The sequence below is a fragment of the Amia ocellicauda genome, chromosome 16 (assembly GCF_036373705.1).
Source record: "Amia ocellicauda isolate fAmiCal2 chromosome 16, fAmiCal2.hap1, whole genome shotgun sequence".
NCBI lineage: Eukaryota > Metazoa > Chordata > Actinopteri > Amiiformes > Amiidae > Amia > Amia ocellicauda.
The window spans coordinates 18,867,121-18,890,961 of NC_089865.1; the positions used below are offsets into that span (position 1 = coordinate 18,867,121).

General features: G+C 40.8%; 2 protein-coding genes across 3 annotated transcripts in view; one reads left to right on the forward strand and one right to left on the reverse strand.

Annotated features, from left to right (window-relative positions):
* On the forward strand, positions 1-5,886 carry LOC136712017 (protein SIX6OS1). Of its 2 annotated transcripts, XM_066688686.1 has the most exons (15): positions 1-275; positions 593-649; positions 980-1,106; positions 1,250-1,339; positions 1,615-1,802; positions 2,044-2,080; positions 2,509-2,620; positions 2,876-2,973; positions 3,213-3,280; positions 3,566-3,678; positions 3,905-4,095; positions 4,298-4,436; positions 4,568-4,609; positions 4,734-4,773; positions 5,029-5,886. In XM_066688686.1, exons 1-15 carry the CDS (start codon positions 224-226, stop codon positions 5,178-5,180), a joined length of 1,506 nt encoding a protein of 501 aa, XP_066544783.1. In that variant the 5' UTR covers positions 1-223; the 3' UTR covers positions 5,181-5,886. The 2 variants fall into 2 exon arrangements, with proteins under 2 accessions (XP_066544783.1, XP_066544784.1); XM_066688687.1 differs by lacking the exon at positions 593-649.
* Positions 5,883-23,841, reverse strand: part of LOC136712016 (ATP-dependent 6-phosphofructokinase, liver type) — a 24,599-nt gene continuing 6,640 nt past the window's right edge. Inside the window, exons 6-22 of the mRNA XM_066688685.1 lie at positions 23,643-23,687; positions 19,960-20,068; positions 17,869-17,964; positions 17,226-17,318; positions 16,308-16,433; positions 13,582-13,646; positions 13,037-13,100; positions 12,009-12,155; positions 11,648-11,718; positions 11,337-11,424; positions 10,846-10,998; positions 10,421-10,585; positions 10,043-10,104; positions 8,985-9,096; positions 8,541-8,640; positions 7,855-7,960; positions 5,883-7,269 (exon numbers count right to left, since the gene is read on the reverse strand). Coding sequence (XP_066544782.1) covers positions 7,122-7,269; positions 7,855-7,960; positions 8,541-8,640; positions 8,985-9,096; positions 10,043-10,104; positions 10,421-10,585; positions 10,846-10,998; positions 11,337-11,424; positions 11,648-11,718; positions 12,009-12,155; positions 13,037-13,100; positions 13,582-13,646; positions 16,308-16,433; positions 17,226-17,318; positions 17,869-17,964; positions 19,960-20,068; positions 23,643-23,687 — 1,750 coding nt within the window. The 3' untranslated portion in view covers positions 5,883-7,121. The remainder of the gene's footprint in view (positions 7,270-7,854; positions 7,961-8,540; positions 8,641-8,984; positions 9,097-10,042; positions 10,105-10,420; positions 10,586-10,845; positions 10,999-11,336; positions 11,425-11,647; positions 11,719-12,008; positions 12,156-13,036; positions 13,101-13,581; positions 13,647-16,307; positions 16,434-17,225; positions 17,319-17,868; positions 17,965-19,959; positions 20,069-23,642; positions 23,688-23,841) is intronic.

A 23,841-nucleotide genomic window follows, 5' to 3' on the forward strand; every position in this document is an offset into this window, starting at 1 on the left:
CGTTTATCGGCGAATCCTACGTTTCGGTCACCAGGTATGCTGTACAAAACAACATTTAATAATTAGTCATTTAGTTCAGCTTGTGTGGATATGTATTCAGAATATGTCTATTATTCTCACAACATAGTTTAAATTCGTCGTGGTTAGGTCTAAATATTGAAAATACACACCTAGCACCTGCCTCCTCATTGGCAGGTGTGAACATCTGCATTCTGCACTGAACATGGGGGACTCGATCGCTTTGACATACATGGACAACCTTTTACTGCGTCTGGGTGAGTCTGTGTGCAACTGGGACGTTTGTTGATATGTGTTTTGACAAACTAAGTATTAATAAATTTTATAGCTTTGCAATGATTCATTGGATCCCCCCGCCCGCCCAGCCCATGAACAGCTGCATGCAAGCAACCGCACCTCAGCTCAGGGGAATTGTGACTTCATGGGCACTTCATCTGTTTTCCGAAATTGAGATCTCTGCAGTCATTATACAGTTGTTTTTAATATGTACAAAACACACAAATTGAACTTCACTGTTGTTGTGCTTTAGTACATTGAGAGATTTAAGTTATAGAAATATATTGTTTAATTATAGCTCTTCAGACACAGGAGTTGTTCCAGAAAAAGGAGGATGTAAAACATGAGATTCAAAGTGAGTGTTTAGCATTATCATAATTTTTATTATATTTATTATTGACATACTTAACATTCCCAAGGTCTTCTGTCTCTGCTTTCTTTTTAATGTGAAAACAACTGTAGTGTAATATGCAATTCCTTGCAGTTTGTCTACTTTTGTATTGACTTGGACAAGTACAATTTGCAGTGGCTGATAGGCTAACTATTATATCTGAATTGGTAAAATGTGATGAAATAAATAGTTTTGCTTTGTGTGCTAGACAATAAACGCTATAGAGAAAGCCATTTATTTGTATGTATGCATCTTTTGTTTTTATTTAAAGTATAATTCAATTATTTTTACAAGCGTTCTCAGCAAATATCAGTGAGAAGAAGACGCATCTCCAAGAGATCAAGAAAAAAATTGATACATTTGACGAGGAACTAATACACAGAGGCAAGCTTGTTAAGCACTATAAAGACAATATTAAAAGGTGAGAGCTTCAGAACAGGGTTCAGAGAGGTCAGAGGTTTCACAACTGTGTCTGATCCACAAAGTGGTTTTGAAAACCATTGTATATAGTCAACAATGTTGTCTTCACTCGTCTTTTACCTTGTCTCAAATTCCCATCTTTAGTATGAAGGCAACCAACTGTATTCTGCTTCAGTATGAGAAAACACTACAGGCTGAATTAGAAAGATATCAAGTAAACACCAATGAAGACACGTACGTATAACTTTGGAACTTACATTAGCTGGGAGAGGCATCGAATGCAGTGCTTGCAATCTGTGTAGCATTTTATAAAGAAAACACCAATGGTTAGATTTAAGTAATTTGTGATTCACTTTACTTGATTTAAATTGTGATTTGTTTAAATATACTTATATTTCTTATATTTGTATTTTGATGGTAAGGGTAATATATTAGAAAATGAATAATCAAATGCTTAGTTTCCAACATTGAGACTCATATATTTACAATTCCCTGTCTGTCAAATGCAGGAAGATGTATCAGGAGAGAACTGAAAGTTACAAGGAGGTGTTTCAACAGCACAAAGCCCGTTACTGTCAAAACCCTCTAGCCCAGCAGCTTCTGCAAAAACAGTCTGAGCGAGATGAGATTGAACAGAGGTTGAGGACAATTGATCAACAGATAGCAGAGAGAGAGAGGGAGCTGCAGGCTCTCAGAGGTAACCCAGTTTCACCTTCTGTGACTAAGATGATTTAAACCTAAAATCTTTGTAATAGATGGTTCTCATTACATTTATACTTTTGGAATATACAGCTTTGTATTTAACATATTGTTTCCTTTTTGTTGACATGGGTTAGCATATTCAATACAATTAATACATACAACTTATATAGAGTTTAATTAGCATTTTAATACAGTTTTACCTCTGCATTCAATTACATTATTTGTTTCTATTTCAGGTAGCCCTCCTACTGCGTCACAGTACGCATCCCAGTTGTATCCTTTGACAAGGCTGGCCATCAATGTAGTATTTTGCTAATGACACCCTATGCAATGCTGGTATAATTACATATTTCTTGAACTACAACTGAATGTTATGATGAAGTACAGCATATGTGCGAATACATTTTCTCATTTTGTTTTTCCTGTGGTATATTCAATAAGCAAGTTTGTAATAGTAATGATTTGAATCCATGATTTGCTTGATCCAACACTGAAGAGAACCCACTGTAATGAAGGTGTATCTGTCTAAAATTATAAGTTACAATACAGAAAACAGTATTTCTGCATTGTAGTTATGTACTGTATTTATTGTTAATTATACCTCACCCTAGAAGTATTCATCAAACAGATGTGAGGCACTTATTAGTATTATATCTGCTGTTTTAGTGACCTGTATTTCTCTTAACTCCCCCTCTGCTCAGCGCTCCAATGAATCTGAGCACAGCTGGGGTTCAGACTGAGACAGATTCAAAATGTGAAGACGACTCGCAGCTGGAGGCGGCCATTTCCACCATGGAAGTGACACACCAGCAGGTGGCGCACAAGTGTCTGGGTGATAGAGGCTGCTTTATTATGATCAGCTTGGCTCGCATGAATAAATATTCCTCCATTTGCCCTTTTCTTAGTAATATTTATTGTCACAGTCAAAGGTATGAACCCCCACATTATTTTCACCAGCTGAGTTTGACCAGAAGAGAATCTGATTACAAAAAATGCTGTCATAATGCTTAAAAGTATTATGCAGTACTGCGATATAAATTTAGATTTGCTTAATTTCCATTGAATCAGAGCACTGCGTCTGTGGAACAGGAGGATGGGAAGGCAGGAAATGCTGAGGAACTGGAAATTGAGGAGAAAGAGGCTAATGAAAAACACAGAGAAGAACAGTAGGTTTTGTTGATGTGATGCATTCATAATCTGTAGAAAGATTTCTGATCATTGATGCCATTTCCCAAACATACTGCAAAGTGAATTTCATATTAGCATTGCTTTATTTGAACGAGTAATTGTGTTTAAGTGGCTCCTCTGGAGTGAACTTAGAATCTCCATCTAACAATATTCTTTAGCCTTTGAAGGGAGACACAGTCTCTTGCCTGCTTCAGTCTGTGGCTTGTTTCCTCCCCAGTGTTCTCCCTGGTTCCTCTTTGCCTCTTGTGGGTTTAAACAAAATGCGGACAAATTCAGAAATGCATGGTAAGTAACAAAAACTTCTACGAACAAATACATCAAATACTACTGGAGTGAAACATGAAAAAAAAAAAAACTCTTTACACGTTGTATCTTTACCAAGGTTTTTCTGTGGCAGTTTTTACCATCTTTCATCAAGTATTGATGCTATGAACAGAGAAACCGCTCGGATGAAAGTTAAACAAACTCTCAGGACTTTGTGCTGTCAGCGTGAAAAGGCTGTAACATGCTGAGCTCTCAGAAAAGCTTCAGCTCAAATGATGTTTTACAAGAAACATATTCATTTTCCAGGGCAGCTTATGAATACAAACCAGGAACAAGCTCTGCATCAAAGTGTTTTACAAGAAACACACTCTTTTATCAATGTAGCAATTCAGGAGCAGAGACCTGAGGCTGGAACAAAGGTAATATATTATTTAATTTAATATATTTGTAAGCACATTACTTATGGTCCTGTACATTTAATATAAGTAGAATTGCCTACTTTGCCTACTGACTCTGTTCTGCTTAGCAGGGGTGTTAGAAATCCTAACATAAAAACACATTCTTACACGTGTTAATCTTTAGTCTACACTCAGATGTTACAGCACAGAAGAGGGATGAATAATGACAAACAAATAAACCTCCCAGCAGGAGCATCATCCTCACCTGCCTGGTAATGCCGAGAGTGACGACCTTCAGGAGAGTGGGGCAGGAGTGGAGGAGCCAGCCCTGCCGTACACACAGCAGGGAGAAAAGAAGGAAGACAGACCCCCTCCGTTCTCCTCCACTCCCCCAGCCAGAATGAAAATCTCAGCAAGCACACCGACCTTCACGCTAAAGTAGGCCACCTTCGCATCGGAGTAATCTACCCTTTTTATACAATTGTGTGGTTTGAGTTCCTCTGCCTTAATCACTCTACCTGACTGCTCTAACTGTCTGCCAGCCTGCAGATCAGAACCCCAGCATGACAAACACTTATTTTTTTCCATTTTATGAATGTATGCCCACAGGAAATACCATCAGGTGTTTTCATTTCCACAGGAGCTCCAGTGACCCTGAAGGTTCACACTCCCCAGCCTTTGTCTTCTCAATGAGTCCTGGTCCTCAGGAAGCTTCGGCTCTGAGCTCATTCTCTGGGTTCGACTGTGATGTGTTTGGGACAGGGTCGTCCCACGAGCAGGTGAGAAACAAAAACGACCAATACAGTCACAGCAAGCACAAGATATTGGTGGCGATGAGATCTAGGCATCGCTGCTTGGTGAAGAGGTGGTCAGGAAGTCAAAACTAAAATATATATTTGTCTCATTTTAGGACAACCCATTTTCTTTCAGCAGCTCTTACTTCGGCGAAAAGGTAATTGAAATACTTCCAATGCCAACATATGCCTTGTTTTATAGAGCCATCAAAGGACAAACACAAAAAAAAACATTAAAAGGAATGGTCATTAAAAGAAAACTTTCTTCTTCTTGGTTTTCAGAATAAAAAATCAACTTCAACTTCAGGCTGCAAACAGTCTGGTAAGTTAAGATGCCGTGTTTCGGAATTTGTGTTTCCACTCATTCAAATAGTCATTTTACTATATGCATTTTCCTTGTGTTCATGTTATAACAGTGTAGAATTCACAAAGTACAACAGAATGTATTAGAGAAAAATATTATACCACAGAAGACTCAGTGTAAGAGCCTCATACCATTAAACATCCCATAGTATTACCTGAAAGGAAAATATCCAACCAAAGCAAAGGTAACAAAGAATTCCCTGGTTTTCCTAAGGCTTCCTATTCGAGCAGCTGGAGAGCGGGGGAGAGGAAGAGGAGTTCCAATTCTCCTTTCCCTCCAAGAGCTCCACCCACAATTCTCACCGAAAGGAGCAGGGCAGTGGTGACGATCCCTTTTCTTTCTCCCTCAACTTCGGGAAGTTTTAGCGAGGGCACCATTTCTCTACTGGCACAAACACTGAAACTGATCAATACAGGACAGAAACATCATTGTAAGTTTAAACAGACAGCAGTAGTGCACTGTAATATTTGGTCTTTGGACACCATTGATTTAGGAGTTAGTTCAGGTTTTAATATTCATTAGTTTTATGTATACAAATACATTTTAAATGACCGTAAAGCATATTTATGCTTATAGTCTCCCGATTTTCACTGTTCTAGAAATCTTGAATCAATTAAATTGAAATGATTGAAATGGTTTATACATTTCCTTCAATGCTGTTAACTTAATATTTGTTTTTCTTACGGTTGTAAGAGAAAAAAAAAAAAACTGGGATGTTTTTTGCAATTCATGTGTTATAGAAATGTTGCATAGTATTCCATTAGAAAATGTTTTGATGAAGATGTTCAGTTGGTAATCTAGTCAGTCAAACAGGGTGGGGTCAGTTCCTTTTTCAGATCCATTCCAATTCTCTTTCCATTGACATGAGGGTCTCTACTGGAATTGGAACCAAATTGAAAAAGGAATTACAAATGGAATTCGAATGGAAAGACTGGAACCCCAACCCTGCCATCAAAGGTTTACACACCTGATGTTTTACCTCACTTTAGTTCGCTGGAATCCTTCATTTTCACTTTGTTAAACCAGTGTTCTTAAAATTGTGAGAAGACTCATTGATAAATACATAGTTTAATTAATGATATTTATTGAAGTAAATGAATCAGCAAATAACTTTCAACTTCCTATTTTTTGTTTTCGGGAAAGGTTGAAATTGTAGGATCTTTCTTGAAAATGTCCAGAGAGATAATACTCCATTATACCAATATTAAATTTATAAAGCATTTTATACACAATATTATCTATGAAAGGTGTTTATTGGTCCCAGTGAGTGTGTCGTCTCCATAAAAAAATGTCAACCTTTCCATTTAGGATGCAGCACATAAGGTATCATAATAATACTTCTCATAAGGACTTATGGCTGAAATTGTAAAGAATATATATATTTGAATTCACCCTACAAAACAAACCCCCCAGAAAACACAGCCTTTAACACCACTGAGAGGAAACAACAGAAGCTCACTTTAAACAGTTAATCATTTTATACCTGTATCCAGGAAATATATCCACATGGGTCAACTGTGTCTTCAGTTAAAACGGTTTAATAGCTTTAATGCAATTTCTCAGTTTCTCCCCGGCTCATCAGAATAAAATAGCATTCCAGGTTGTGTTCTTCTTTATAGAAAAAAGTACAAACATTCAGTATCGTACCGAGATCCAGTCCGAGCCACTTTCAGTGATACTCTACACTTGGTCAGTTATCTGAGATGTGGAGTGTTAGCACTGTCCCTTTCTGACCATTACAACCTGTACTGGCGTTTCATTATTACTTAACAAATTTCGAAACCACGGCAGGTTAGAATGATATTACAACACTGAACAATGTCAAATGTTTAGAGGAGTAAAAACTATCGTTATTTCCCCTTGAAAAACACTGTTTAATCATAGAAATGTTTGTCGTCATTCAAGCTTTTCCTTTAACACACTGCGATGACCAGCTTGCTTAAACGTTTGCCACAGTCTGTCAAACTAAAGTATTAAACAAGTTGAGACTTTACAGAAGCAAACAAAAAATATTCGAAATATTAGATAATGAAAGAGTGATGACATCATTGTCTATGAAATCAGTCAACAGAAGAGAAGACTTAATTAGTGTTGGTTAAGAAGTAAAGATGTTCCTTGAAAGATGGTATGTAGGTGTTAAAAGGGTCAAGCTATCTGAGGTTCACAAGGTTTAGGCACAACACAGAGATACAGGGATACATTCTGAACTGGGCTGGCTGTTGGGTACAGGGTACAGCCATGGTCCTCCGGTGGAGACGGACAGAGGAGTGGAGCCTGGGCTCGGACGGAGTGGCGGGGCGGGGCTCTCAGAAGCCCGTCTCGATGCTGAGGCTCCGGCGAGTCACATGCTCAATCTCCCCGGTGACGTACTCATCAAAGCTCGTCTGGTACTTGGCCAGCATCTTCAGCATCAGACGGAGGTTCAGCCACCACTGCTCCTTGGGCATGCGGTGCCTTTAGGATACAGGTTACAGGTTTAGATTTACAGACAGATAAAGAATCCCCCCGATATTTGTTCAGTTTTACACGCGATTAATTCCCTAAACTGTCCAAAATAGCTTGAGTGCCGCAGTTTAGGAAGACACACCAGTATCATAAACTTATTATTGTGCAACTTTCAGATGATTATATAAGGACATACTGAAGCAGGAGATTATGGGCAAACGTGCTCAGATTGAAAGTCACGTATAACAGATTTCCCTAGAACGACATTAGGGCTGTTTATTTTGACCACAGGCATTCTCACAATTTTGAGAATGCAGAATGTGGACATGCATCTCAATTTCTAGAGCCAAAAACACACTTGGAAATTGTCCCACAGCCAAGAACACAGTTTTAGATACACATAAAAACACAATTTGAATAACGACGAACAAAGACACCATTACACTTCATCAGCACCCTTTAGGAACCAGTTTGCCCATGTCATTACAGTAATAGTACATTTTATAAACCAATGTGTATGTTTGTTTTCTACAATGTTTAAATTGAATACAGAAAACTGAAGGAAGTGTCCAGACAAGGGGCAGATATACTCACTCAAAGTCAGTTTGAGCCTTCAGCTCTGTGACAGGACTGTAGGACATGACTTTCCTGGTCATGCCGATCACACAGGCGGTGTTTGGAGAGTTGGCAAATACACGCCCTGCGAACACACACGGACCGATATCAATACTGTTATTGTGTAGCTGTCATATTGAATCACTAGCAAAGGAGCAGCAGGCAGTTGTGCACATCCATATTAGAGATGGGATGGTATACAACTTCCAAAAATTCAAAAATATAGCCGTAACCATTATATCACAGTATAAATCAAGCAACCTAATTCTTTATAGGTCTACTATATTTTAGAGAATGAAATAATACACTCAATTGTTTAGTATACTATGGAGCTTATTTGTCAGGCAGTGACAGCAGAAATAAGTTAAAAGTTGGCAGCCCTCATTATTATGAACACTTACCCTTTGCTCAAAAGAATGCTGTGCTGCAGGCCTCGTCTTTTTATTAGGAGCTTTATTTATTTTAAACATTGTTATGCCGCAGATAAATCCAATATACAAACATCTGCATAAATTACAGGGTCCCTGAGGTGTGTCAAAAAGTCAGATGTGTTTTCACCGTGAGCACAAACCCCATCCTGATCGGCAGAACATGGATCTATACTATAGTATATCTAAACCGCGGTAAAATGCAGCACCAGTATAGCACCCAACCGCACTACATACCCTGTCTGTAGGTTTCCTTCAGTTTATCAGTGATCCAGAGCACCGACTTCACTCCCAGCTTGGTGCCAAAGTTCCTGTCAAAGGGTGTGGGGGCCCCTCCCTGAGGAGGCACACAGAGGTCATGGCACGGCTTTACAGAGGCAGTGCAGCTAAAACACCATGTACACCAAAGACCAAAAACACAAACTGGGAAAACGGCGCGATTCACGATTACTCCTCTAAAAACTACATTTACAAAGGAAACGTCTTTGATGGACTCCTTTACCTTTTAAATGTGGGAATAAATCAGAAAATACCAACACTGGCAGAGGCCCAGTTTTAAGCTACTGTAACAAAGTCATGTGATGCAATTCTGAGCCATTCTATCACACATTAATGACAGGAGACTGTACTACTGATACAGATCAACACAGTTGCCAGTCTGCGGAGGGGTTTCCACCCTACCTGCTGCAGGTGGCCCAGCACGTTCATCCTCGAGTCGAAGATGCCCTTTCCCTCCGCTGAGTACAGGCTGTGGATGAATTCAGTGGTGTAGTACTTGTGGCACTTCTCATTCCTGGGGGAGGAGGAGCAGGAGACACACCCATGTCAGCAAGGTGACTCAGGTTGTAATTAGGGTTACAGTCAAATACACACTACCTGATAGCACTGAGAGAAACCAACAGCAATAGGATTCTCACAGAAACACACACAGACGTATGTTATACTATTATATAACTTATTATACCATTTGTATTACTATTATTCAAACTAATACAATTAGCACAAAGCACACAATTGTTCTGATCTTGAGAGAACAAATTTAGAGATATTTTACAAGTTATCAATTTAAATATATGTGGATTACTGTTACAAAAACACAGTTCCAATCTTCCAGTGAAACGCACTAGACCATATGAACCAGGTTCTTTGAATAAAGGCTATCCTAGGAACAAATACTAATAAATTATACAGCCTGTTGTTTCATGACGCACGTTCAACACGGTTTACATATTATAATGTACAAAAGCAGACAAGTCTGGGTCCACATAAGTGCTACAGTTAAAGACCATTAAGTACCTCACTGGGGTAGAGATTACCGTTCTAACAGATGTGCTCATTGTCCATTATAACAATTAACTGGACAAGGTCAGTGATCTAACTGCTGAACAGGGTGCAAAATACATTAATGCATAGTAAACAGATTGAGGAAGATACTGTGCCTGTCAACAAGAGCCTGTAAAGTGTGGTTTGGCAGACAGATATGATTTAAGAGTCATTGTTGGTGAGTATCAGCAGCCCTACAGAGGCAGACTATCTGCACTGCATGATCTACACACTGCTCACAATACAACATTCAAGAAGGAAACACTATTCAGATGATTATTTGGAGGCTGCTTCTTGTGATTAACTCTATTAGGATTATTTCTGGCCCTTCATTGTGCCCAATGCTTGTAGTCAGTTTCAGCCAATCAAAACCCTGTACTTCCTCTGTTTTAAAAGTGCAGCAGTGCCGTAGTTACCTCAGCACCAGCCCTCGCTGAATATCATTCCTCATCTTCTCTGTCAGATGCTCCACATTTATCTAGAGTAAAAAAAAAACATAAGATTACCTCAGAAGGCAGAAAAGAAGGTTTCTGCATAAATTAAAGTTATTATATTGTGTACAAAAAACACCATAATAACATAGCTTAATATATATGACATCACAACTGCTTTAAAATATACTACTGTTGGAAAGAGTTTGGTTTAAGTTACTTAAGAGTTTTCCCATAAAACCAGAAGATTTCGAATTTTCATGAATTTCCAGTGCTAAAGCAAGTCGTGACGTTCAAAATCACTGGAACGTTTGTAAGGGCTGTTCTAAACGACACAACCGTCTTAGGCCTGGCAGAACTCACCTTGAGGTCATGAATGTTGAAAGGCTCTTCAAAGATGTAGGCAGCGTCTGCGCCCACTGCGATGCCTGTGGTGGTGGCCAGGTAGCCACAGTATCCACCCATGGTCTCCACGATGAACACCCGTCTCTTCGTTCCCGAAGCCGACTGCTTGATCTTGTCACAGCTCTGCAGGAAGGGAGAGACGAAGTTCCACATTTATGAGAAGTGGCACGTGTGGTACACCCATCCTCACCTGCAGCAAAGTCCTAACTACTCACACATGGACACTGACTGGGCCATTCACAGCTCATGGTCTGAATCTGTGCTTAGATGAAATCTGCATCAACAGTTTGGAAGACATTATAATGTACGAATATAAGTGGTTTAGAGTCACAAACGGAAGCACTTCCAATTCTACTTTGTCTTTCAGTCCATGTGCCCCTCACCTCCATGGCTGCATTGACGGCGGTGTCGGCGCCCAGGCTGAAGTCTGTGCCGGGCACGTTGTTGCTGATGGTGGCTGGGATGACACACATCACGATGCACAGCTCGTCATATTGCCCTCGTGCCTCCACCAGCTGCAGGACCCCTTCATATGCCTGTGGGGGTCACACAACCAGTCAGTAGTGCCTGGGCAGTAGGCACTGGCTGCTTTGATTTACTGATTAACTACAATGGTTGACCATGAGTTTTAAAATTACAATACACTTCCTTATTAGTTCATAGTCTGTTAAAATAAAAGCATGGGATAAAACAGACAAAGCCCAATAAGCAAAACCAATAAATATACAACTAAAACCTTTTACATTACTTTTCATAGGAAAGCCCATCAATTCTGCCTCATCTATAAACGAGAAACGGTCTCAATCCTCTCTGCAGCTACATGTAGAGAGCTCAGTGTGCAAAGCCCCACATTTAATAAGGAGATTTCTGATACCTCAAACCCTCCAATCACTAGCATGGACTGGATGTTGTACTTTCTGATATTTTCCACTATCTTCTCCATGCAAGTTTTAGGCAGAGTCCTGAAACAAAACAAAAAGAGAAACAAAAAACATTGTAGACAATCCACAAATGCATTCAGTTGCCATGTCAGATAATGAACACAAAACTTCAGCAAATGTGGAGTGATTAACTGTGATTGAAAAAAGTCAGAATGTATGATTTGTACAAACTGATGACATCAGTGACCCTCAACCCAATTCTGTCCATTCAGACAACCCAGTAAAACCATCTCGGCAGTCTTACCGTTTGGTTCCCAGCAAAGAGCCTCCCTGACCAGTCCAGCCTGCTACATCATGCCAGTTCATCTCTGTCACCTGTCCATACAGTACAGGGATGTTATTACTCAGAGAACTAATGCATTCCTTTTATGAACCAAAGACTCTGCCCTGCAGTAGACTGGCATCCCGGTCCACTCACCACAACCCTAAACTGGATGAGGCGGGTATAGAATATGGATGGATGGATAACCAAAGACCTGGAAAGCTCAGGTACTTATCCAGCTGAGTTATGAGGTTGTTAGGATACTGAGGCTGATGGTGCACAATAGATCCTAGGGCTTTTGCTCCCGATTGCCCTGCCCTTCAACACAGACAAGAGTCCTTACCGCCCCGTTGGCAAGACCCTCAAAGCCATCGTTGACAGAGTAGACCTTGTGGCCTTGAGCGAGGCCCACCCTGACAGCAGACCTCACGCTGGCATTCATCCCTGCGGCCGGAGCGCCCACGTTTAGGATCGCCATGGAGAAGTTACTCTGCGGAGGCAAAGACATGAAGCTGCGGTGAAGGCTTTACTCGCAGATCAAGAGGGAAATCTATTTTAATCTGGGAAACTGAAATGTACTCGACAGTGTCAAATTATTTAGTCAATGTTTTTCTAGTTCTGTTAAATTGGGCCCCCTGGTGTGGCAAGTTCTGAGCGCATGTTCAGGAGCATCAGAAGACCATGGCATCTGACAAGTTGACAATCTAAATGTCCCTGGGTTGTCTTGGACTTGTTTATCATATGCTGTGCTAATATCCTACTATTTATTCTTTAGAATTGTAGAATTACCAATAAAGTAAGCTTTAAAGCAATTATTTTAAAAATGTTTTAGTGCAACTCTGATGTCTATAAATGGGGTTATCTGTCTGGTTGGGGGAAGGGAAAGTCACCTATATCATAACATTCAGTTAAATAGGTATTAACTTTTCTAAATTGAAAATTGTTAAACTAGTCAAATCCGGATGAATATGTTGGGAGTCATTCTGAAATCAGTTCTATTTTCGAGTTTCTTTCAACGTTTGAAAAAAACTAAAACAAACAACAGCATTTGTTAAATCAGCCAGAAGTTGGTTAGTTACATAAAAATGCTGATTAAAATGAAAGCCTTACTTTCAGTTGTTTGTTTGTGCAAGATTATTTCCCATTGGGAATCTAGGGAAAACAATGTTGGAAAAGACTTCCTCAAATCTGATTGTTAGGAAACTAAGTTTCAATGCTGTGGCTTGAGCAGTGCGGTCTCAGTACGTGCCAGTGGGACACTTCTCCAGACTCAATTCCTCCAGCGCCATTTTCACAGGGCTATTCAAAGTTTTGTCAAATTCCTAACTATAAAACAAACTTAGCTTTCATACATACACAAACTCTTCCTACCTTGGAGAGAGCAGGTTTCTGATGTGCCAGCAGTTTATAAGTGTTGAAGTTATTCTCAAAGCTCCTGTAATATAAAAAGAGAGAGAGATTAACAGAGGACCAAATGAGAGGCAGAAATATCCAGTAAATGCCAGAGGCACTCCAGTGTATGTATCAGGGAAGCAGATAAAAATCCAAGAATACCAGACAAATATATGGTGAAAAGAAGACTGCCTCCTACCAAAAAAATATGTTTTATAGGTTCACTCCACAAAACCATATTAACCATTTACTTAAAAACCATTTACTTTAAAAGTGTGAGAGAGACTGAAACCACAACTACACAATACGTATAATTTGAAGAAGAAAAAAAAACAATTCAGAAAAAGTGACATCTGAAATTCAGTGTCCTACAGCGGGATGGTGTTACGGACTATAAATGCATGAAGGGCGTGAGCCTTTACACCGTCAGGCTTGCTAGTTTCAAAAATACATTTTTACTGAGTGCATGTCCTCTTGATATGTTTATCTCTACAGGTGGTCCATGCTTCATAATAGATACTCACTTCCCACGCAACATGATGGCCTCCTCAAACCTCTTCTCATTCATGGCTTTCTGCACCTCCTTGGTCTTAAAGACATAACACAGTTCAGTTAACAAAAGAGCCCTAGTTCAGCAGTTGGGTTTCCATGCTGGTGAACAAGTCCTGACAGAAGAGCAGTGGTGCTCAGCCCTGGTCCCGGGAGCCCAACGTCCTGCTAGTTTGAGCTCCTAACTGAACCGATCATTTGCTTAAACATTATTATTCTTAAAGGTTTTCAACAGTTGGGCACTTTAAATTATTAAAGAACATGAAACACTTGAATTCTCTAGCTTTTTGTATGCTAAACAATTTTTTTATTTTTTTGTGTGCAAATGATTAGTACAGTTAAAGGTTCGATTAAGTAATTTAACTTTAATTTGGGAAAATAAAAGCAAAACAGTTGATCCCCTGGACAAGGGCTGAGAACCACCACAGCAGAAGTACCACCATAACCACTTTAACGTGGTTTCTGCTGGTTACAGTTTTAAATGCTTTTGACTGATGTTTAACTACAAATGTCCAAAGCAGGACTTGTTAGACTAGTAGAGTATAAACCAGAACTCTCTGAAATCATAACTTGTAGAAGAAGGCACGATACTACCTCTCCAGTCATTACTTTTACCAGCGTGTAAACACAGACAAAGAGGCTCAATGTGTCCAGTCAAAACATTGCCTTCTGTCTTTTTAATTTCAAAAGCAGTGGAGTACAGTTGCTGAATGGGAATGGGAATTTACGTAGTGGCCACAAATGCTGTTATCGATAGGTACATCTGAGTGCAGGTGTAAAAGTCAACAGAAGTGTTTTGGAAGTTACTATGCAAAGACAAAAAGCAATTTTTTTTTTTTTTTTTTTAAATGGGAGTTAGTGAATTACTGTACGTGTTTGTTTAAATATATATGTACAGTGAGGGGAAAAAAGTATTTGATCCCCTGCTGATTTTGTACGTTTGCCCACTGACAAAGAAATGATCAGTCTAGAATTTTAATGGTAGGTGTATTTTAACAGTGAGAGACAGAATAACAACAAAAAAAATCCAGAAAAACACATTTCACAAAAGTTATAAATTGATTTGCATGTTAATGAGGGAAATAAGTATTTGACCCCTTCGACTTAGTACTTGGTGGCAAAACCCTTGTTGGCAATCACAGAGGTCAGACGTTTCTTGTAGTTGGCCACCAGGTTTGCACACATCTCAGGAGGGATTTTGTCCCACTCCTCTTTGCAGATCCTCTCCATGTCATTAAGGTTTCGAGGCTGACGTTTGGCAACTCGAACCTTCAGCTCCCTCCACAGATTTTCTATGGGATTAAGGTCTGGAGACTGGCAAGGCCACTCCAGGACCTTAATGTGCTTCTTCTTGAGCCACTGCTTTGTTGCCTTGGCTGTGTGTTTTGGGTCATTGTCTTGCTGGAATACCCATCCACGACCCATTTTCAATGCCCTGGCTGAGGGAAGGAGGTTCTCACCCAAGATCTGACGGTAAATGGCCCCGTCCATCGTCCCTTTGATGCGGTGCAGTTGTCCTGTCCCCAGAAAAACACCCCCAAAGCATAATGTTTCCACCTCCATGTTTGACGGTGGGGATGGTGTTCTTGGGGTCATTCCTCCTCCAAACACGGCGAGTTGAGTTGATGCCAAGGAGCTCGATTTTGGTCTCATCTGACCACAACACTTTCACCCAGTTCTCCTCCGAATCATTCAGATGTTGGCAAACTTCAGACGTGCCTGTAGATGTGCTTTCTTGAGCAGGGGGACCTTGCGGGCGCTGCAGGATTTCAGTCCTTCATGGCGTAGTGTGTTACCAATGGTTTTCTTGGTGACTATGGTCCCAGCTGCCTTGAGATCATTAACAAGATCCTCCCGTGTAGTTCTGGGCTGATTCCTCACCGTTCTCATGATCATTGAAACTCCACGAGGTGAGATCTTGCATGGAGCCCCAGACCGAGGGATACTGACAGTTATTTTGTGTTTCTTCCATTTGCGAATAATCGCACCAACTGTTGTCACCTTATCACCAAGCTGCTTGGCGATGGTCTTGTAGCCCATTCCAGCCTTGTGTAGGTCTACAATCTTGTCCCTGACATCCTTGGACAGCTCTTTGGTCTTGGCCATGGTGGAGAGTTTGGAATCTGATTGATTGATTACTTCTGTGAACAGGTGTCTTTTATACAGGTAATGAGCTGAGATTAGGAGCACTCCCTTTAAGAGAGTGCTCCTAATCTCAGCTCGTTACCTGTATAAAAGACACCTGGGAGCCAGAAATCTTGCTGATTGATAGGGGATCAAATACTTATTTCACTCATTAACATGCAAATCAATTTATAACTTTTTTGAAATGTGTTTTTCTGGATTTTTTTGTTGTTATTCTGGTCTCTCACTGTTAAAATACACCTACCATTAAAATTATAGACTGATCATTTCTTTGTCAGTGGGCAAACGTACAAAATCAGCAGGGGATCAAATACTTTTTTCCCTCACTGTAGATATCCATATTCATCTACCCCATCTTTAGGGGTTGCACAAGTTCTGCTTTTGAACTTCTCAGCACTGAGCTTTGGTTGCAGTCCCTCGTGTAACAGTCTGTGATGAGAAAACTGTACAACATGTAAGGCACTTTTCACAAAATTGTGTCAGTCAATGCAGTGGTCAAGTGCAGGTCAGTTGGGTCCAGGACCCCCTGGGTGGATGGGTCTGTGGCCGGACGTACCATCTGCACACACTCCATCAGCGGCAGACGCACGGCCTGGTTTCCACAGAGACTGATGACGCAGGCAGGGGTCTCTGGAGTGGCCTCGAGCAGGGCCACCACTGCCTCCACCCCCATCTTACTGCTCTGTGGAGAGAAACAGCACTGGCACTGAGTCCAGGCTATGCACAGATAACTAATAATAATGCACCATATACATTTCTATCAAGGAGCCAACGCTTCAATAAAGAGCCAAAAACATCTCGCCCACCAGATGGTGCTGACTTAGCATTTCTAAATATAGACATTAAGAGCTACTGATATAATCTCCCACATGAGCAAATCAGCCTTTCGTGAGTTCTGGTTATAATGCTCCCATATCTAATCAACTGCACAGACTGATCTCCATGTTAACCATGAAGGGTTATCATAGTTTGTTAAAATATTATTATTAAGTAAGACTTTATTTTAAGCTTCTGATTGGCTGATGTCTTGTTATCACTTGTAGGTAACTATTTTCTCTCTAAACAACATTTAAATCTGACAGCATTTGGTGTACTATAAAACCATGAAAAAAGTCAAAATATCCAACATTGTAAAACCCCAATCGACCATAATAGTTCTGTCCTGTGGGAAAACACACCCAGTCAGAGAGTCCAAAGTCAAGGGACTTTCAGTCAATTTCCTTCAGAGCCAGATGTGCTCATGATTATCTTATCTTACAATAAAACTTTCAAGGTACCAATCAGGAATGGGAATACAGAAATAGATAAAACCTCGAAAAAACGTTTTTTTCCCCACCACCCATTAATCCTAGATTTGGAGTTTCAGCTAGACTTCAGAAGTCGACAACAAAAAGATTACAGGGTGTGAAAGTTGCACCGTATATGTGGGAATTGACAATTTTAGGCCCCATCTCTCGCTGAGAGGTGGACTCACCAGCACCCTGTCGAAGGCCGTGGGGGTGCCCCCGCGCTGCACGTGTCCCAGGACAGTCACCCGTGTGTCGTAGCCCAGTCTCTTCACCACCAGCTGCATGGAGACAGAGCACAGCTCATATCGCAGCCACTTCAACCATCCTGACACAAAAACCCAACGGCTACAGTAAAGATCAAAACCTAGGCCTAACTGTAACATTATTTGGGAATTTTAGCACTTATAGATCATTTTAAGCTTCCCAATATGTGCTAAACTCTGTCTCTTCTATAGGTACAGCCTTAAATCTGACTGCAAAAACTTCATATATTTTTTTGCATTGATATAGGTTTGAAATTTCTCAAAATGTGCCAGAGTTTGGGCTTTTATGGTCACTAGCCATCAATTTGACAGCTAACAACTATTATTTTTTCCATCTCCCAAAACAAACAGGATCTAGTACTTTTCTCTCTTTAAGAATGAAAAGGACAGTTGAGCTGTCACCATTGGGAACACGTTTCACAAACACCACAGAAACACGAGAAGCCTTGCAGTAACGTTAGAAATCATAAAACAGGCTTAATTAAAAAAAAAAAAAAAGATAACAAAAACAGAAGAGATGTTAAGAAAGCCCTAGGGAAGGACTAGGGGCAGCTTTCACACTTACGTCCTTCACGTAGTTGGATGAAATGGGTTCCCCGTTCCTGGTTTGGGCGCCCTCAGCAATGATGACAATATTCAGCCGGGAGCCTTTGCTGCGACTCTGAAGGCACGGACAGAGGAGGAGAGAGACAGCAGCACAGAGAGAGGGTGTAAGGACCTCAGCAGGAGGTTTCTTCCAATTGGCTTCTCCGACAGCACAATCATGTTAGAGTAGGGAAATGTCTACGTTCTATCTCTTGGTAGGATCTAGATTTCCCTCTCTTTTTGAATTTAGTATGTTAAGTTAGTTTCATCAAGTCTTTTCTCACTTCCCCCTCCTGTCAATTAATCTTTCTAGACCATTCATAATTCAACACTAGTTCCCCGTTTCTACTGGCAGACACATCCAGATGCTTAAACGGGTGTTTCCACTGGTTTAAGTGTCCGGACGCATCCAGGTTTTCTGGACGGTTAACTACCTAGTGCCAGACGTGGCAGTAAGTGGCCGTCACACCCACTAAGGAAATACTTTGCTTTCAGAAGCAGAGATGTGTGCTTGACTTGTAGACAGACAGGGAATATCAGCTACATTATCTCGGAAGATAAAGTGCCGTGTGGGATCACAAAGGAATTAGTTTTATTAGCAGCATGGAATGAAATAAATGCATCCATAAGTCCATAAACGTCATGACTGAAACGTGCACACTTGTTAAATTATAACCTGCTATACTGTAGCTGCTGTTACTGTATGATTGATTGTAAAACTGGTGTATTTTTTTAAAACTGTAATAGCCCTAGTTAAAGGAGTCTGCTAAATTAAGGTGTTGTTTGCAGTTACAAATCTGTAGAAAGAGTAATAAGTTAAGGGAGTCACATTGTGCCGTTAAAATTACATATCTGCTAGTACAAATGATATTTTTATTATTAATACTAAATAGCAAATATGTATTGTTATTGTTGCACATGGAAAAGTTTTCTTACGGTAACGTAATGCTTGTCTGAATAAAATGTTGTCTATATATGTTTAGCTCTTCCTAATATCTCTTCACAGAAACGTGTATTTATTATGCTGTTTACAATCATGTAAAGCAGAAAGTTCAAAAAACAAGAACAAAAGTTCGTTCTACGTCAGGCTCGATCACTCGTAGTGTTGTTTTCCGTCTTTGTTTTTAAAACGAAACACAAACCAAACCCCACAATCGCTCTGGGTTTACAAAAGGCTCTGGCATGGGTCTGACACGGCACGGATGCTTAAGCCAGTGGAAACGAGGCATAGGTTGTGAACTGTACAAGAACAGAGCTTTGATCTTCCCGAGTGCCCAGACTGCAAAATTGCTGCCACATCAGTCCAGAACTGTCAGCTAGGTGACAACATGCGCGGTGTGTCTACCTCACCACCTGCTTCTCTAGGCTGAAGTTAATGCTTAACTACTCGATACAACACCGTGTTCAGTGGATCCCTCCTTCTACATCAGCACTCCTTACTATACAAACATGGAGAATTGAAATTAGCAGGGCTCATGTCAACTATTGCCTGTTAAAAATAATAACACACATATTATATATATATATATATATATATATATATATAATTACACACACACACACACACACATAACCCACAGATTAATTTTTTTTTAGTTATTCGATATGTATGATGTTCTATTACATCAGCATTAATTGAAGAAAAATACAATTAATTTGTAATTTGTAATTTGAATCCTGATCACAGGACCTCGTAAAAAAAGCATGTGGATTCTATTACGAAAAAAGAGCCTTTGAAGATCAATGGATGTCTGAAAACGACTGTCTATAAAGGAATCTGATATATGAACTGCCAAGATGCCATGAGGATTTTGCCAATTCCTGGCTGTGAGGGGCTTAGTATCCTTGTGTCAGAACAGGTGTCGAGTATTCCTTGTCTTATAGCTCAAACACGGTGGCACTCAGCTTCAGTCAGCAGTATTTTAAATTTGGGGGTCCTACCCAAATTCCAGATTAATAACTGAACCATTTAGAACACTTATATGGGTCAAATGAACGTTCCTTCCAGGTGCTGTGAAGAACTAATGTCCCCAAGGACCACAGCTTAGCCACTGTGGCTCCAGCCCCTCACCTCTCCCAGTCGGGTGCACATGTGGTCCTCCCAGCCATCCTCCGGGGGCGCCTCAGGAATGAAGAGCCAGTCAGCGCCAGACGCCAAGGCAGAGACCAATGCCAGGTACCTGAACACAGGGCACAGGCCCAACTTCAGCAATCACAACTGAACACAGGACTAGCACTGTTATTATAGTAATCAAGCCATATTAACAGTATTTAATTTAAAGCAGGGAGTATATCTGACATTTTTACGGCAACATATCGTAGGGCACCCAAGATCATTTTAAAGAAAACACTTTATAGTAAATAGCTAATGAGCAAATAGCTGATGCATGAAATTCCCTTAAGTTGCAGGAAGAGTTATTTAATCCTCAATTGTCAAATGAATGCAATTTTCACATTTTTGGTGACGAATCAGGCATTTATGAAGACACGGACCCGTGGACGTAACGACCGAGCTCTGCTAAGTAACGGTTGTTTACTTTATTTATTTGTATTTTTACTGCACCTATATTCGTAAGGGCTGCTACTGTTTGTTAGTTACTGTCTTTCTTAGTGCAGTTTGAACTATATATTGACACAGTTTCTGTAACCAGAAACAGCTGCATTGCATACACTATTGTACAGAGAGATTGTACAGTGATGTTTTGTGCTTAGCTTCTTCTTTTCTGCAATCAGAACAGGCAGTTATGTAGAGTTTAGCATTCTAGACATTCCAAGCACTTAGTTTGGCTGACTCTGTACTGGAGCGTGAATTGCAGGCTCTGTACAAAGCAGTGTAATCCAATGCAATTCAGGTGTGCTCTCTCCCAATTAGTTATAGATGGATTATTTAACAGCCCCCCAGGACCTCCGCGCCAGCAATCAGCACCAGCAGCCTCAGTGCCCCCCTTACAAATGACACACTTACGAAGGACCATGCTTACAAAGGGCCACGCTTACAAAGGGCAGGGACAGGACTACGAGGAGACACTGCACATTAACACCAGGCAGCTATGACTATTGCTCCGATTTCTGTCCTGCTCTCTCCTTCCTCTCGGCGTGCACCTGCAAGCCATTGCCTCCCTAATCCCTATAACCTCATCTCACTGGCTCTCGCCTCCTCCTCCCTCCCCTATATTTCCCTCTCTGGAAGTCTGTAGAACTGCCACTCAGCTTCCAACAAGGCCGACTTCATCTCTGCCCTCGCATCCCACCACTCTCTGGGTTTCCTCGCTCTCTCCGAGACATGGATCTCCCCTGAGAACTCAACCACCCCTGCCGCCCTATCCTCCCCATTTGTCCTGTCCCACTCCCCTCATCTTACTGGGCGGGGAGGAGGAACATGGCTCCTGCTCTCCCCTTCTTTCCTCTTCTCTGTCCCTCCCTTTCTCTCCTCTATCACGACTAACAGCTTTGAATTCCTTGGAAATCACCTGTCCCTCTCACCTCTTCCTTCTAGTTCTATACTGTCCTCCCAGTCCACTCGCCTCATTCCTGGACGAACTTGACTTTCTTTTCTCCTCCCTCATCTCCTCCCTTGATTCTCTCTGTCCTCTCACATTCTCTCATCCAGTCTATCCCTTCTTCCATCTCTTCTGTTCTCCACTCAACCCGATCCAGTCTGCACGCCAATGAACAGAAGTGGAAGATGTCCTAACTCCCAGCTGCCCTCGAACACTACCACTCTCTACAGTCCACATTCTTCCGTTTCCCTGGATAAGGGCATCTGCCAAGAAATAAAAAAAATAATAATAATAATAACATTCTCCTCATCACTCACATCAGTCTTACTTCCAATCACTCTTTGAATGTCCTTCCTCTCTCTCTGCAGATTATTTTGCCTCCTTCTTCTCCTCCAAGATCCCAGACATACACAAGCTCTTCAACAGTCCCCCCTCCTCTCCAATCCCACCCAAGTCTCCCACCTATCAAGCTTCCTTTTCTTCATTCTCACCTCTTTCGGACCTCATCTCCTCCCTCCTCACCTCCTCGCTCCTCTCAGCCTGTTTCCCCTCTGCTTTTGAACAAGCTGCTGTCATCCCACTCCTCAAGAAACCTACCCTTGACCCCACCTCTCCTCAGAACTACCGCCCTGTCTCCCTACTCCTGCTCTCCTGGCAGTCACCAACTCCCTCAGCTGTGCTCCAGTGGCCACCCTCTCCTCAGTCCTCATCCTCCTTGACATCTCCACAGCATTTGACACCGTTGATCACTCCATCCACCTCTCCTGCTTTGTTAACCTTGGAATCTCTGGGACTGCTCTCACCTGGTTCGCCTCCTACCTCAACGACCTGACCTTACCAAGTGACAGTGAGGTTCCTCATCCACCCCCCAACCTCACCTCACAGGCGTCCCCCAAGGACGATCTTCTCACTGAAGTCAAAACAGCAGAGTCTCTGACCTCCATCCAGTGATTTCTCAAGACTTTTCAGACTGTGCTTGTAATTTAGCATTTCATTCTCCTGTAAGACTGCACTTATACAACGTTTTGTCATACTTCTTGCTTTTGCGTTACTAGCACTCGTATTGTTTATTTTGATTTCCCCTATGCCCCCTTTCCCTCGGCACTTGACTGTGACTTAACATCTTGTCTGCACTTATCAGCTTTTACAATCTAGGATGTAAGACCTTTATATTGTTTACTGTATATCTTGTATACACTTGTGTAAATTGGAATTTGGAAAATGTATTATGCCTTGAACTGCACTGTATTACTGCACTTTGCATTGCTCTTATATTTTGTAAGTTACCCTGGACAAGGGTGATAAATAAATAATAATAAATAAATAAATACATTTTAACATTGCAACCAGGTTATGCAGTAGCATAACTCTACAAGTGAAAATAAAAAGGTTTACAATGAATCTTGAATGAATCTCAAATAGAATTAATCAGGTTTTTTTTAATGGATAAAAATGTTTTTCAATACGGGGATTTGCTATTTTTATTTTTACTCAAATAGGTAATTATTCGAAAAGGTGCATTGATCTGCATCACCTGATTGCAATGAGAGAAGCATCTTTTCTAATGGAACGATTTAGTTTTTATGTGTCACTTAATTGATAAATGGACAAGTATTCATAATGGTTATTACAGGTTTAAAAGCAGGTAGGGAGAGCAGCAATAAAACATGTGACCTACCAAGCCTAAAGATCAAACAACCACAACAGGTATAATATGTACTAATTAAGTAAAGCCCTTAGCAATCTGCAGCCCAATGAATTAAATGAATGCTTCTACCCACCCACAAGTCACTGATTACAGCCCTGGCACTTGATGGCAGGTCTCAACTGGCAGCAATAAACCTCTAGCAAACCAAAAGCTGCCATCAAGTAGGAAGTTAGTAATTGTGCCCCCATTTCTTAAGCAGGTTTATAGAAAAGGATTTTTTTTTTTTTTTATCTGTATCAAATAAAACAGTATTTCTTAAGCAGAGGGTATGGGTTTCTAGGTGGAGGATGCTGCTATAAATAATGCTACTGTTATCAGGATATATTTTTCCATTTCCAACACTTAAGAATTGTAATTGCAGAGACCACTGGACATTTTTCTTTCTGTAAAATGAAAACATATAAAACTATAAGAGTTTTAATTCCAGCAGTCATTGCACTGGGTTCAGAGTACCTTTAATAACTAATAGGAAATATGCAATAGTAGAGTGCAATAACTTGTCTTAGTTTGGATAAGAAAAGATGACAAGGCCCAATAAAAACTTACCCGCAGTGCCGCCCCATGCATTCCAGTACAAAGGTGCGCTGGTGGCTGCAATACAAATGCATAAACACATAACAGGAAGTGTCATTACTATAAAAGAGGTGAGATAGAAGGGCGAAGGAGGTCGAGAATAATTATCAACTGGGCAAGTCTGGGTAGGGTGCTTTGTTGTTTTTTCTCTTAAAGAGAAACAGGATATGAG